At 43.1% G+C, this 14,396-nt stretch overlaps 1 protein-coding gene across 1 annotated transcript in view; it reads right to left on the reverse strand.

Moving 5' to 3' along the window:
- Positions 1-384: 384 nt before the first annotated feature.
- The window catches only part of LOC135873824 (ATP-dependent translocase ABCB1-like), a 114,019-nt gene continuing 100,007 nt past the window's right edge, over positions 385-14,396 (reverse strand). The window contains exons 26-31 of the mRNA XM_065398438.1: positions 12,328-12,468; positions 6,697-6,853; positions 4,307-4,504; positions 3,220-3,426; positions 2,111-2,257; positions 385-582 (exon numbers count right to left, since the gene is read on the reverse strand). Of these exons, the coding sequence (XP_065254510.1) occupies positions 385-582; positions 2,111-2,257; positions 3,220-3,426; positions 4,307-4,504; positions 6,697-6,853; positions 12,328-12,468 (1,048 nt within the window). The remainder of the gene's footprint in view (positions 583-2,110; positions 2,258-3,219; positions 3,427-4,306; positions 4,505-6,696; positions 6,854-12,327; positions 12,469-14,396) is intronic.

Consider the following 14,396-nt stretch of genomic DNA (forward strand, 5'->3'; position numbering starts at 1 on the left):
AGCCCCTTGAGCGGCCAACATAGCCTTAATGATTTCAAAAGAACCAGTAAGTTCCGTTAGGTCAATAATACAGGTTTTAACAATAATTTATAAACAAACAGTTTGTGATCTATTTTGACAATATATATTTCCATGAAAGGCTTGTAATCATTAATATAAAAGCAGTTTAAAATTAACCAACACGCCCCAAAGGATTTTACCAATAGGATTAAGTAATACTAAAGCTGTGACAAAAGGAAAAAAATAAATGTCTCTTCTCTGTTTTTTACTACGTGCCTGTGTTTTGAACCTGCAGACATCTCAGTAATGAGGTGCATCCTTAATATGACTTAGCTGTGGGTTGTGTGTGTATTTATATAAATAGATTAGTTTGTAACATTAATGTTAATGAGAAACTTGTGCATTTACAAGTGCATAGTAATGTCCTTCCTTTGCCAGCAGCTGGCTGTGAGTCCCTTGTTCCACTACTTTTCCATTATGAATCACTGCTATGACATCAGCGTTCTGGACGGTCGTCAAGCGGTGAGCAATAATAATGCAGGTTCGACCCTTCCTGGCATCGTCCAAGGCTTTCTGGACAATCTGCAGACAGATGCAGTGAAAAACTTATTACTTGGAGAATCTTCCCGTTCACCTTTGCCTTTATAGTTCACATTATCACTTGGGTGTTCCTCACTGGGGTTTAGGAGTCAGTACTTCCCATGCATGAAGGAGGCCTCAAACACAGGGGCCTGATATTCCAACCTTTATTTGTGTGAGTAATTCCACTGAAGTCATTGAGACTACTCTCATGAACAAAGGCTAGCAGAATGAGCTCCATAAGGATCTAGTTTGGACCAACATAAAACTTAGATTAACATGCAACACAACTAATTTGCAGAGGTGTAATGAATTGTCTGTGATATTGGCTGCTTACCAAATGTGTGTGTTATATTTGACATCGCATGCTGTCTGTTTCCAACTACATGCCAAATTTAGAGAAACTAACAACCTCTGACCTCCCTGCCATATGCACTTGTCCACGTGTTTGTCAGTCAGACATGCACAATACTTAGATCAGTTTGGAGAAAGCAGACCAGCCAAATACATAGACATGACTAAAACTTGTGTGTTCATTGATAGTACCAGCAATGCCAGACACTTCTTGTTGTCCATAAAAATCCAAAATTCAGGATCCTGACATCTGGCTCACAACTGGATGGCGGTTTGCATGGTGGCATTTTTCACTTCTACTGCACCCCCATCCAAATGAACAGTTTATTCGTCCCTATGGAGTCTCCCCCCTCTCCTGGAGATGGTGGATGCAGTGAGGAAGCTCAGCCAGCTCAGCAGCAGAGGATAGCTTAATTACTCTCTCTTCACTGCACAACATCTCCTGAGAGGTAGGAGGTGTTGCTGAAGCCTTTTTTCCAAGCCAGCTGCTCCTGCATGTCACCTCTTACCCTCTGAACGCAGGTGGATCAAAGGACTGGGAAGCGGACAGAGGCAGAACAACATTAAACTTCTTCATTGTTCCATTCTGTCCTGACAGCCAGCAGTTCTACTGGCAGAGTGGATCCCTCTCGGTCTCTGTAGCAACACCTGTTCACCCAGACAGAGCAGGAAATAGTGCAGAAAGAGACCCACTTTGCTGCTAGTGCTGCTGGCTGAAGGGAAGAGGACGGAGCTGGTGACTTGCCTTACAAGGCCTCCTCTAGTAGATCACAGTCTACTGTTTGAAGACACCTGTCTCAAACTCAAAGCTGCTAATTATGAATGGGATTTTCCAAAGTGCTCAGCATTGGCCTAACTGTGAACCCATTAAAAGTCCCATTGATTTCATAACTGACTTTGAAGGAACTGAGGCTGGACAAAACTGAGGAGTTCTGAAAATCCCACTTTGTCTCCAGCCCCAAGTGTTGCTGACTACCATCAGCTCCCAATTTAGACACCAGGAGTTGAAGGCACTCTACACCTTGCAAAAGCAGGCCGTAGACAGAGAGTGAGCTAAGGATTGTTCTGTGAAACTTTCAAAATTGTATTGTAGATGGAGCGCCTGTGCTCTTGCAGTGAAGCGTTCGAACCCCGTAATTTTGTGTATATTATAAATGGTAGAATGCATATTACTAACCTTTTCACTTTCCATGTCAAGAGCAGATGTGGCTTCATCCAGAAGCAGAACTGCTGGCTTACGAACTAGAGCACGAGCAATTGCTATTCTTTGTTTCTGACCTCCAGAAAGTTGTGCTCCTTTGTCACCCACTCGGGTATTATACTTCTGTATAAGTAAATATTCATTGTGAAGGAAAGTTAGAAACAGAAAGTTATATTTTTAATAGCAGATAATGTACTATATTAAACATTTCCACCATGAAAGAAAAAAGAATAATGTAATGGTTTTTAATAAAAAATAAAATTTTATAAGATCTTATTAACTGTTTGACTCAAAATGCATATCTACAGCTACACGTATTGATAACTGCTCTGTAATGAAAATTCATTTCAGCATTAGAAAAAGACTAACTCCTAAGTGGTGCAACCACTGATGTGTCTAGTCAAAGACACTTGTACTTAAACATATAGATCTCAAGAGACTTTTATAATTTCAAGGCCCTAGAGACCCACACTCAGGAGGTGACCCTTTATTTCTTACACATCCAAAACTTTCTTCTAAGTACATTTTCAAAAACTAGGTGGTAATGAAAAAGAAATATTGTTTTTTTCAATTCCATGCAACTCTACAGGAAGCCCGATTTCTCTGGGCTTTTCCAAGGTCTTTCTCCACTTTGAGAACTAAGTCCATGGCAAACATGAAGGTTAAGATGTACTTGAAACATTTTACCTTTCAGATAAGACTAAAACTAGAGAAAATTTCTGCCAAAAAAGGAAAAAGAATTGGCAAAGTTTATGAGGAAATGAAAATAAAGGTTTAGAATCGAATGTCTCTTTTATAGTTGTTATATAACATCACTGTGGTAGAGGAAAACAAGAAAACTGGAGCGCAGATTTTGCATTTGAATTAGCTAATTATGACTGCCTATGTGTTAATACATATTGCAAGTTACATTTTTAAACATCAGCTTCCTATTTTCCTCTTTGAGAATAGTAAACACAAAAAATAAGCTTTTTTTTTTTTTTTTTTTTTAAAAAAGCATATTGTTTTGCATTAATGGGAGTTGCTTAGATAAGTCACAGTGAGTATTTACCCCACACTGAGACTGGAAAGACTTTTTCATTTACCTCTGGGAGATGTTCTATGAAGGTGTGAATATTTGCTGCTTTAGCTGCCTCTTCAACTTCCTCCTGACTGACAACCCTACTGTTGTCTCCGTACTGGATATTTTCAGCAATGCTGCAGTCAAACAAAATAGGCTCCTGTGACACAATACCCAATTTGGACCTTAACCATTGCAAATGCAAAGACTTGGTATCGAACCCGTCTGCAAACTAGAAACAGAAAAAGGGAAAAATCATTCCCTGCAGAATGCAATACTCCTCCTCAGGCGTACAATGTAAATGTGAAACACCAATCTGTAAAAATCCTCTGACCTGTGCTAGAGTTACAGTAAAAGTAAAGTGGTTAGTGAACCACTTCTGATGAAATAATAGATGATCAGATCTTTCATCCAAACTTGAACTGAACCAAAACTCTGAAAATTCAAAAGAAGATCAGATAACCTTTTCTTCTCAGAAGTATTTTTTGTGCATGTCTGCTCTGCTAGCTTCCGTAATAGATGTGGAATTGCCAATCTATAATGAGATGTGCCCACAGAATTTCCATCTTTACTGATGATGGCAGGTACCAGAGATCTCATGAGAAAGTCTGTTCATGAGCTTCTTAGACCTAGACGGTTGAAGAGCTCCAATAAGAATCCACATCTTTGGGCATTTATTCAAACGTCCTTTGACTCACCATCTCTAGGCTATTCTTCTTGGAGCTCTCATCATCATTAATAGGACTTGCATCAAAAGTCTCATCAAGTGATGAATTAGACCTCAAATTGTGTCATGTTAACATGAGTACAGGACTAGTGGCAAGGGTTACGTTATGGGAAGTATATTCTAATGTCCCCTCCAATATATCAAGTAAATCAACCAAGAGATGCCTTCCAGTGATCTAAAGCCAGGATGGGGAGTCAGAAGATCCAAAGTTCTACTCCCGGCTCTACCTTAAGGAAGTCCCAAGTCTTCTCTGCAGTACCCGGACCTGTAACAACACTTATCCACCTCAAAGGGGTGTTGTGCAGATGATTTAATGTTTGTAAAATACTTTGAAGAACAGTTCTATAAGCTCAAAGCATTAACAGCTTCACAAATCTCTTCTTACCACTTGTCCTGCCATAGGGTCATAAAATCTCTCCAGCAGCTGAATGGATGTGCTTTTGCCACAACCACTGCTCCCCACCAAGGCTAGCGTCTGTCCTTTATTAACCTTCACGCTGAGTCCTTGCAAAACTTGAGCTTCTGGTCTTGTAGGGTATATAAAATGGATGTCCCTGAATTCAATGTTGCCATCAAACTGACTCTGGAAACGGTAGAAAATACAAATGTATGACAGAAGACCTGTCTATCTTGTACAGAAGCATCAAACACAACTCATTATGGTCATTTAAATGAAGGCGTGACAAGTCAGTTTATTATTGCTTAAATATGCAGTGCGATTGGATTGGTATCTTCTGTGTACGGGACCTCCTTCTTGAGTGGTTCTTTTCTGCATCTCTCTCTCATTTATATCATTCCTTTTCAGCCTGGTTCACAAGGACTATCATTACTTTAGGTAAGTAAACAACCCTAATACCTCTCTTTTATGTCATCATTGCATATAATCCAGACACTATCATTGTGTGTGGAAAACATAGTTCCTGCCCCTGGGAGTTCACTCTCTAAATAGTGTCACTTAAACACATAGTACGCAGGATGAACATAGTACAAGGCGGACATCAGATCTCAGATTGGGTTAAACATTTTTACTTTGGTGGATTATTCATAGTTTTCAAGGACAACTATGTTTTAAGTGTAGGTTTGAATAAGGAAAGGGTAGCTGATTGTCTCTTTTATGTAGGAAGGGAGCTCTGAGTATAAGAGGTAGCAAGGAAGAAGACTTGAAGACAAGGGTGAGTGAAGGAGATGTTAGGAGAGACTGTGGAAGCCTCCTCTGATGCCTGGGGGATGGGACAGCTCTAGGACCACAATACCAGCACTGCGATTACAATGGGCTCTTACAGCACCTAGAGAACTGGACTTTCAAGGTTTAAACTCTTTGGGCCAAATCTTAGCTTCATTGAAGTCAAAGGCAGCTGCTTCACTGGCATCAGGACTTGGCCCAGAGTGGTTTCACTTTCAATTAACATCTTTATCCGCAAGAAGATATTTCCCCTGGAGCATTAATAGTCTGGGCATGTGGAGCTGATTCAGGAAAGTAGTCAAGCACATGTGTGACTTAAAGTTGTGCACATGAGTTACTGGCATGCTTATAGCATGTGCCTGAGTCCTTTTCTGAATCGAGGCCACTATCCAAAAGCTAGAATTCTAAAGCAATTTCAAGTTTCTGAAAGGCTGGTTCAGCTTGTAAAAGCATTTATGAAAAGCACTGAGAGACAATATGAAATGTATTCAGTTAACAAATACAAAGATGAGTTTCTAACTGTCAACACTGGACTTTGAGAGACAAGCTGGGTTCTTTCCATCTCACGTATAATCACCAGGAACAAAAGGTTCTGCAGGCCAAGTTACGTCCTCATTAATACTTGTGCAACCCCTTTGACTTGAATGAGGTTACTCAAATGTTGTATGCAGTGTTGTTATAGCCGTGTCAGTCCCAGGATATTAGAGAGTCAACGTGGGTGAAGTAATATCTTTTATTGGACCAACTTCTGTTGGTGAGAGAGACAAGCTTTTGAGCTTATACAGAACTGAAGAAGAGCTCTGTGTAAGCTTGCCAGCTTGTCTCTCTCACCAACAGAATTTGGTTCAATGAAAGATATTAACTCACCCACCTTGACTCTCTGTTACACAGATGTAACCGACTGGAACTTAGCAAACAAGTCTGCTGATAATGCACAAGAAGGAATAGACTCTAACTCACTCTCCCCCACAGCTGCATAGTTTACAGGCCTAAAAAGCAGCGAAAACATACTTGTATTACTAAAGAAAGCAGTTATAACTCTGGGCTTGTCTTCACTACCAGGGGATGGACACTGCTGCAATTGATTCAGCGGGTGTCGATAGCGGAGTGCTCTCTGATCGAGTCTGGTACTCCACCGGAACGAGAAGAGTAAGGTAAGTCGATGGGAGAGCATCTCCCATCAACGCAGCACAATGAAGACACCGCGGTAAGTCGACCTCAGCTACATCAAACTCAATTACATTATTCACATAGCTGGAGTAGCGTAACTTAGGTCGACTTACCCCGGTAGTGTAGACAAGGCCTCAGAATACATCCAACGGACAGAACAGGTGAATGAAATGTCATTCTTCCAGTCATTTTTCAAAACAGAACCACACTTAAAAGTATTCTATTAATTTCTCAAGCAAAAAGGTATTAAATGGCACTGGGCAAATATAAAATTATTCAGTTATTGCTGTTAAATTTTACCCTACCTGTCTGGTCCTGTCTTCTGTGACATTGCAAAAGGCAATTTAATAAGATTAATACAATTAAGGACAATACAGTACCACCAGGTTTATTAGTTTCAAGGACTTTCTGAATGGCCTTACCAGTTTTGTACCCTCTTCACTATAGCTGTCAATTAAGGGTTTCCGATCCAAAAGCTGAAAGATTCGTTGGGAAGAAACTTTAGCTTTGCCAAAATCTGGTGCCAAAGAAGTGGACTGCCCAACATTTATAACACCGTATAGAACTGAGAAGGCGGCTCTGAAAACCAAACACAAAACATCTTTCAGTTCATCTAAAGAGAGACTTTTTTATTATTGTTCATAAATTACAAATATTGTTTTCCTTATTTAACACTATCTATAAATCTGAGAACTGTGACATTTTTACAACTTTATGGTTTAGAAAAATTACACACAAAGGATTAGAGACAGAGGTTTACAGCTACAAACATTTTTAGGGGTGACTTAGGCCTGGTCCACACTACGAGTTTAGGTCGACTTTAGCAGCATTAAATCGAATTAAGCCTGGACACGTCCACACGACGAAGCCCTTTTTTTCGACTTAAAGGGCCCTTTAAACCGGTTTCTTTACTCCACCTCCGACAAGGGGATTAGTGCTAAAATCAGCCTTTGCGGGTCGGATTTGGGGTAGTATGGACGGAATTGGACGTTATTGGCCTCCGGGAGCTATCCCACAGTGCTTCATTGTGACCGCTCTGGACAGCGTTCTCAACTCAGATGCACTGACCAGGTAGACAGGAAAAGCCCCGCGAACTTTTGAATTTCATTTCCTGTTTGCCCAGCGCGGAGAGCACAGGTGACCACGCAGAGCTCATCAGCACAGATAACCATGATGGAGTCCCAGGATCGCAAAAGAACTCCAGCATGGACCGAACGGGAGGTACGGGATCTGCTCGCCATATGGGGAGACGAATCAGTGCTAGCTGAACTCCGTAGCAGTAAACGAAATGGCAAAATATTAGAAAAAGTCTCAAAGGCCATGAAGGACAGAGGCCATAACAGGGACGCACAGCAGTGCCGCGTGAAAATTAAGGAGCTAAGGCAAGCCTACCACAAAGCCAGAGAGGCAAACGGAAGGTCTGGGGCAGAGCCGCAAACATGCCGCTTCTACGCGGAGCTGCATGCCTTTCTAGGGGGTGCAGCCACCACTACCCCAACCGTGTGCTTTGACTCCATCAATGGAGAATCACGCAACAGGGAAGCGGGTTCGGGGTACGCGGAAGACGATGATGATGAAGACAATGAAGATAGCTCACAGCAAGGAAGCGGAGAAACCGGTTTCCCCAACAGCCAGGATATGTTTATCACCCTGGACCTGGAACCAGTAACCCCCGAACTCACCCAAGGCGTGCTCCCAGACCCTGAGGGCACACAAGGGACCTCTGGTGAGTGTACCTTTGTAAATATTACACATGGTTTAAAAGCAAGCGTGTTTAATGATTAATGATTAATTTGCCCTGGCAATCGCGGCCAGTACAGCTACTGGAAAAGTCTGTTAACGTGTATGGGGATGGAGCGGAAATCCTCCAGGGACATCTCCAGAAAGCTCTCCTTCATGTACTCCCAAAGCCTTTGCAAAAGGTTTCTGGGGAGGGCTGCCTTATCCCGTCCACCATGGTAGGACACTTTACCACGCCAGGCCAGTAGCACGTAGACTGGAATCATTGCATAACAAAGCATGGCAGTGTATGGTCCCGGTGTTTGCTGGCATGCAGACAACATCCATTCCTTATCTCTCTTTATTATCCTCAGGAGAGTGATATCATTAATGGTCACCTGGTTGAAATGGGGTGATTTTATTAAGGGGACATTCAGAGGTGCCCGTTCCTGCTCGGCTAAACAGAAATGTTCCCCGCTGTTAGCCACGCGGTGGGGGGGAGGGGTGAAGTGATCATCCCAGAGAATTGGGGGTGTGTGTGGGGGGGTGGGTAGTTGGGTTTGTGCTGCATGTTAACTCGGAAACCGCAGCCCCTCCTTTTACATTGCAAACCCATTTTAAATGGCCAACCCAATGGGTCCTTGGTATGGGAAATGAGGGCGCTGCTGTTTGAAGGTTAAAAAAGCCAAAAGACTGTGGCTTACCATGGCTGCCTGCAAGCCGAATTCTGTTGCCTGGCACTGCGTGAGTGATCTCTCACACCAAACCGGCAGGCCCCCAATATAAGAGGAAAAATGCGACCTTGTAACGAAAGCACATGTGCTGTGTAATGTGAACAGCAAAATTTAATGTGAAAGTGTACCCATTGTTCTCTAAAATGTGTCTTTTTTAACTACTTCTCCCTTCTCCTCCACCAGCTGCAAATGTTTCTCCTTCGCAGAGGCTAGTGAAGATTAGAAGGAGAAAATGGCGGACTCGAGATGATATGTTCTCGGAGCTCCAGATGTCCTCCCACGCTGACAGAGCACAGCAGAATGCATGGAGGCAGTCAATGTCAGAGTGCAAAAAAGCACAATATGAATGAGAGGAGAGGTGGCGGGCTGAATCGCGGGCTGAAGAGAGCAAGTGGTGGGCTGAAGAGGATAGGTGGCATCAGCTTGCTGACAGAAGGCAAGAGTCGATGCTCCGGCTGCTGGAGCATCAAACTGAAATGCTCCAGCGTATGGTTGAGCTGCAGGAAAGTCAGCAGGAACAGAGACTGCCACTACAGCCCCTGTGTAACCAACAGCCCTCCTCCCCAAGTTCCATAGCCTCCTCACCCAGACGCCCAAGAACACGGTGGGGGGGCCTCCGGCCACCCAGCCACTCCACCCCCGATGGCTGGCCTTCAATAAGAGTTAAAGTTTTAAAGTTTTAAACTGCCGTGTATCCTTGTCCTTCCCTCCTCCCCCACCCCACCCAGCGCTTCCCTCCTCCCCCACCCTTCCTGGGCTACCTTGGCAGTTATCCCCGTAGTTGTGTGATGAATTAATAAAGAATGCATGAATGTGAAGTAACAATGACTTTATTGCCTCTGCAAGCGGTGCTCGAAGGGGGGAGGGGAGGGTGGTTAGCTTACAGGGAAGTAGAGTGAACCGGGGGTGGGGGTGGGAGGGTTCATCAAGGAGAAACAAACAGAAGTTTCACACTGTAGCCTGGCCAGTCACAAAACTCGTGTTCAATGCTTCTCTGATGCGCACCGCGCCCTGCTGTACTCTTCTAACCGCCCTGGTGTCTGGCTGCGCGTAATCAGCGGCCAGGCGATTTGCCTCAACCTCCCACCCCACCATAAATTTCTCCCCCTTACTCTCTCAGATATTGTGGAGCGCACAGCAAGCAGCAATAACAATTGGAATATTGGCTTCGCTGAGGTCTATTCGAGTCAGTAAACTGCGCCAGCGTGCTTTTAAACGTCCAAATGCACATTTCACCACCATTCGGCACTTGCTCAGCCTATAGTTGAACAGGTCCTGACTCCTGTCCAGGCTGCCTGTGTACAGCTTCATGAGCCATGGCATTAAGGGGTAGGCTGGGTCCCCAAGGATCACAATAGGCATTTCAACATCCCCAACGGTTATTTTCTGGTCCGGGAAGAAAGTCCCTTCCTCCAGCTTTTGAAACAGACCCGAGTTCCTGAAGACGCGAGCATCATGTACCTTTCCCGGCCATCCCACGTTGATGTTAGTGAAATGTCCCTTGTGATCCACCAGGGCTTGCAGCAGCATTGAAAAGTACCCCTTGCGGTTTATGTACTCGGTGGCTTGGTGCTTCGGTGACAAGATAGGGATATGGGTTCCGTCTATCGCCCCACCACAGTTTGGGAATCCCATTGCAGCAAAGCCATCCACTATGACCTGCATGTTTCCCAGAGTCACTACCCTTGATATCAGTAGGTCTTTGATTGCATTGGCTACTTGGATCACAGCAGCCCCCACAGTAGATTTGCCCACTCCAAATTGATTCCCGACTGACCGGTAGCTGTCTGGCGTTGCAAGCTTCCACAGGGCTATCGCCACTCGCTTCTCAACTGTGAGGGCTGCTCTCATCCTGGTATTCTGGCGCTTTAGGGCAGGGGAAAGCAAGTCACAAAGTTCCATGAAAGTGCCCTTACGCATGTGAAAGTTTCGCAGCAACTGGGAATCATCCCACACCTGCAACACGATGCGGTCCCACCAGTCTGTGCTTGTTTCCCAGGCCCAGAATCGGCATTCCACACCATGAACCTGCCCCAGTAACACCATGATTTTCACATTGCTGGGGCCTGTACTTTGTGAGAGGTCTATGTCCATGTCAATTTCCTCATCACTCTCGTCGCCACGCTGCAATCGCTGCAATCGCCTCCTCGCCTGGTTTTGCTTTGGCATGTTCTGGCTCTGCATATACTCCAGGACAATGCGCGTGGTGTTCATAGTGCTCATAATTGCCGCAGTGATCTGAGGGGGCTCCATGATCCCAGTGCTATGGCGTCTGGGCTGAAAAAAGGCGCGAAACTATTGTCTGACCGAGGGAGGGAGGGAGGGGCGAGTGACGACATGGCTTACAGGTACAGGGAATTAAAATCAACAAAGGTGGCTGTGCATCAGGGAGAAACACAAACAACTGTCACACAGAATGGCCCCCCCAAAGATTGAACTCAAAACCGTGGGTTTAGCAGGCCATTGATTTCACGGAGGGAGGGGGAAGCAAATGAATACAGAACAAATCTGATCCATCTATTTTTTACATCTTAAGCTGGCAGCAGACGTTGCAGCATGACTGATAGCCATCGGCATCTTCTGGATGCTTGGCAGAAAATGATGTACTACGACTGCTAGCCATCATCGTCAAGACGGTTCAATAGGCCAGGAGACAAAACATGTCTGCCCAGGTGCCTCTGATTGAACTCACTGAGGAATACGACGATGACGGATACCAGTCGTAATACACCATCCACTGCCAAAAGGCAAGGAGCTGCTGCTGTGTAGCAATGCAGCCCCACGTCTGCCAGCACCCAGATAGCCGATGACGGCTACCAGTCATACTGCACCGTCTACTGCCAAAAGGCAATTAGCTGCTGCTGTGTAGCAATGCAGTACCACGTCTGCCAGCACCCAGATGACATGGTGACGGTGAGCTGAGCTGAGCGGGCTCCATGCTTGCCGTGGTATGTTGTCTGCACAGGTAACCCAGGTAAAAAGGTGCGAATCGATTGTCTGCCGTTGCTCTGACGGAGGGGGAGGGGCCTGACAACATGTACCCAGAACCACCCACGACACTGTTTTTGCATCATCAGGCATTGGGATCTCAACCCAGAAATCCAATGGGCAGCGGAGACTGCGGGAACTGTGGGATAGCTACCCACAGTGCAACGCTCCAGAAGTCGACGCTAGCCTCAGTACTGTGGACGCGGTCCGCTGACTTAATGCAGTTAGAGCATTTAATGTGGGGACACACACAATTGACTGTATAAAACCGATTTCTATAAAACCGGCTTCTATAAATTCGACCTAATTTCGTAGTGTAGACATACCCTAATGGTATGTAATTTCTCCACGCAGAAGCATTTCACAAAGCCCGTTGTCTGCAATGAAGTGTCAGCAGTAAAAGTTTCTCCATAGTAAATAAACTGAGCCAGGCTCTATACATGCCAACACACCTGTTTCAAACTTCCTCTCCCAGAAATAACCCTTCTGCCTGAATTGAACTCCTGACCAGATTCTAAACTGTTGGACCTCTTGCACTATTGCCTTAGTAACTAGACTTATACACAACTACCATGTGTTGAAATCACTGTCTTTGGACTGATGTGTACTCACATAAATACATTTTCAATGTTTGTATAACAATTAGCAATGAGCCATGCCCCGAATCTGAAGATTGCTGCATTGAGAAAGTAGTTTGCACATTGGGCTATTCCATAAGTAAGTCCATATAGGGGGGCTTTTGTTAGAGAGTCCCTGATAAAAAAAAAAAGATTTATGTTAAAGGAAAAAATTGTCATGAAATGCCAAGAACAGAGACTGGCCGGGAGAAGGTCAGACCTTTGGATTAGGGGTGGCAAACCATATACCTCACTCACTCAAATAATAAATAATAATTAATAAAGCTGCATGCTAGAGGCTCCATGAAGGTGCCTCTGGAGAGAAATTATGGCAAATGAGACCCCTTCATCCCAACCAGCTGTTTGTTGGATAGGACCTTATGATAAAATTCCCTTTAATAGTCATAACATTTTAACACTTGAATGCTGGTTTCCAGAATAAATGTTTATGGATGGCCAAGGATCTGACACAAAGCAAATTGATAATTTCGATAAGTCTCTTATGATCTTTGAATGCTTGAATTTTTGGACAATTTGGATAAATGTAGTGGTCACCATAGAACAGTCAATGTGTACAACACAGCATAACTGAAGCACTGCAGATATTGCCTGTTCTGAGTACAGGAGAGGAAAAAGTAGCAACTCAGACACCCTGTACAGTGGTGACTTTTAAATGGTGACCAATGTTGTTGTGTGGGATGGTAAAACTGGATCACCTTAATTATGTGCAGACCTTGCTGTGACAAAGAAACTGGCAAAATGATTTTTCAACAGAAAACGCAATTTCTGCATATTTGAAAATTTCCATTGGGAAAAAGGTAACAAAATATTTTATTCTGGGTTGGTTTGACCTGAATTGAAATATTTCTGCTTTGCACCCATAGCCATGTGACTCTGATAATGCATTATGCCAGTCAGTCAGAGGGGAGACCACACTGTATCATGGGAGATATACTCCAACCAGGGAGCCTGGCCCATAAGAGAGGCAATGTTCCAAAACAGGGAAATGCAGTTTGATGTTGAACTAGATAGAAACAAAAAGTTTCAGGTCAGTTAAACAAAAGAAAATTAAATATTTCAATTATTTGGGAATATAAAAATATTTTGTTTGGAGAAAAAATGCAAAAATGGAATGATTTGCCATTTCTAAATTGAAATTTTTCTAAAAAACTTTTCTTTCCATGAAAAAAAATTGATATATTTTCACATTTTGTCCCACTTCAGAGCAAAACAGAGGTTGAAATATTAGAATTTCCCACAGGATAGAAATTCAGATTTTCACTCATCTCTAGTGCTCATATATTTTTAAAATGTTTTTCAAAATAGTTTCTCTAAAAATCATAATATTGTGATACAATGATCTGAGAGGACTAGAGACAAGTGCTAAAGCTGAGAATCCCATTTCTCCAATGAAATATAGATTTTTTTTTCTCATACTGATGGTTTATAGAATATTGAATCATAAAACTGTCATTGGCAGAGGACTATAATTTTCAATCCCTACTTTTACTTAAAGCATATTTAAGGGGAAAGAAACAAAATGGATGGTAGATCATTTCATTTAAATAAAATGGAGACTAGGAAAATGTCTGACATATTTGGATATTAGAAGTTAGCCCCTGCAGTGGTTTAGCTTGTAGAGTGTGAATGAAAAGGCCAAAGGGGAAAAAGAAATGCACCTTATTTCAAGACCTGCAAGTCCTTACTTGTAGTTAAAGTCATAATATATGGTGACGTTATGTAGTAGAAAGTCTTTGCCACTTGATCCATGAAGCTCATTCTGCTGCAGTACTTGTGAAGCAAGTAAATATCCCATATTCATGTTAATAAAAACTTTATACCAGGTCATTACATTCTCTCTCACACACAAATATTACATCACACACAGTAGCATCTAAGAACGTATTTTAAAGAAACAGAGTAAATACATTTTACCCTGCCAATATCTTTTCAAATCATTTATATGTTTAATATTTTCAGTCTGAAAATGAATGTAATATGAATAAATCTTGAGTTGTTTTAAATTAAGAAAATATGTATTCATTGCTTTTAAAAAACAGCATT

The sequence above is a fragment of the Emys orbicularis genome, chromosome 2, assembly GCF_028017835.1.
Source record: "Emys orbicularis isolate rEmyOrb1 chromosome 2, rEmyOrb1.hap1, whole genome shotgun sequence".
NCBI lineage: Eukaryota > Metazoa > Chordata > Testudines > Emydidae > Emys > Emys orbicularis.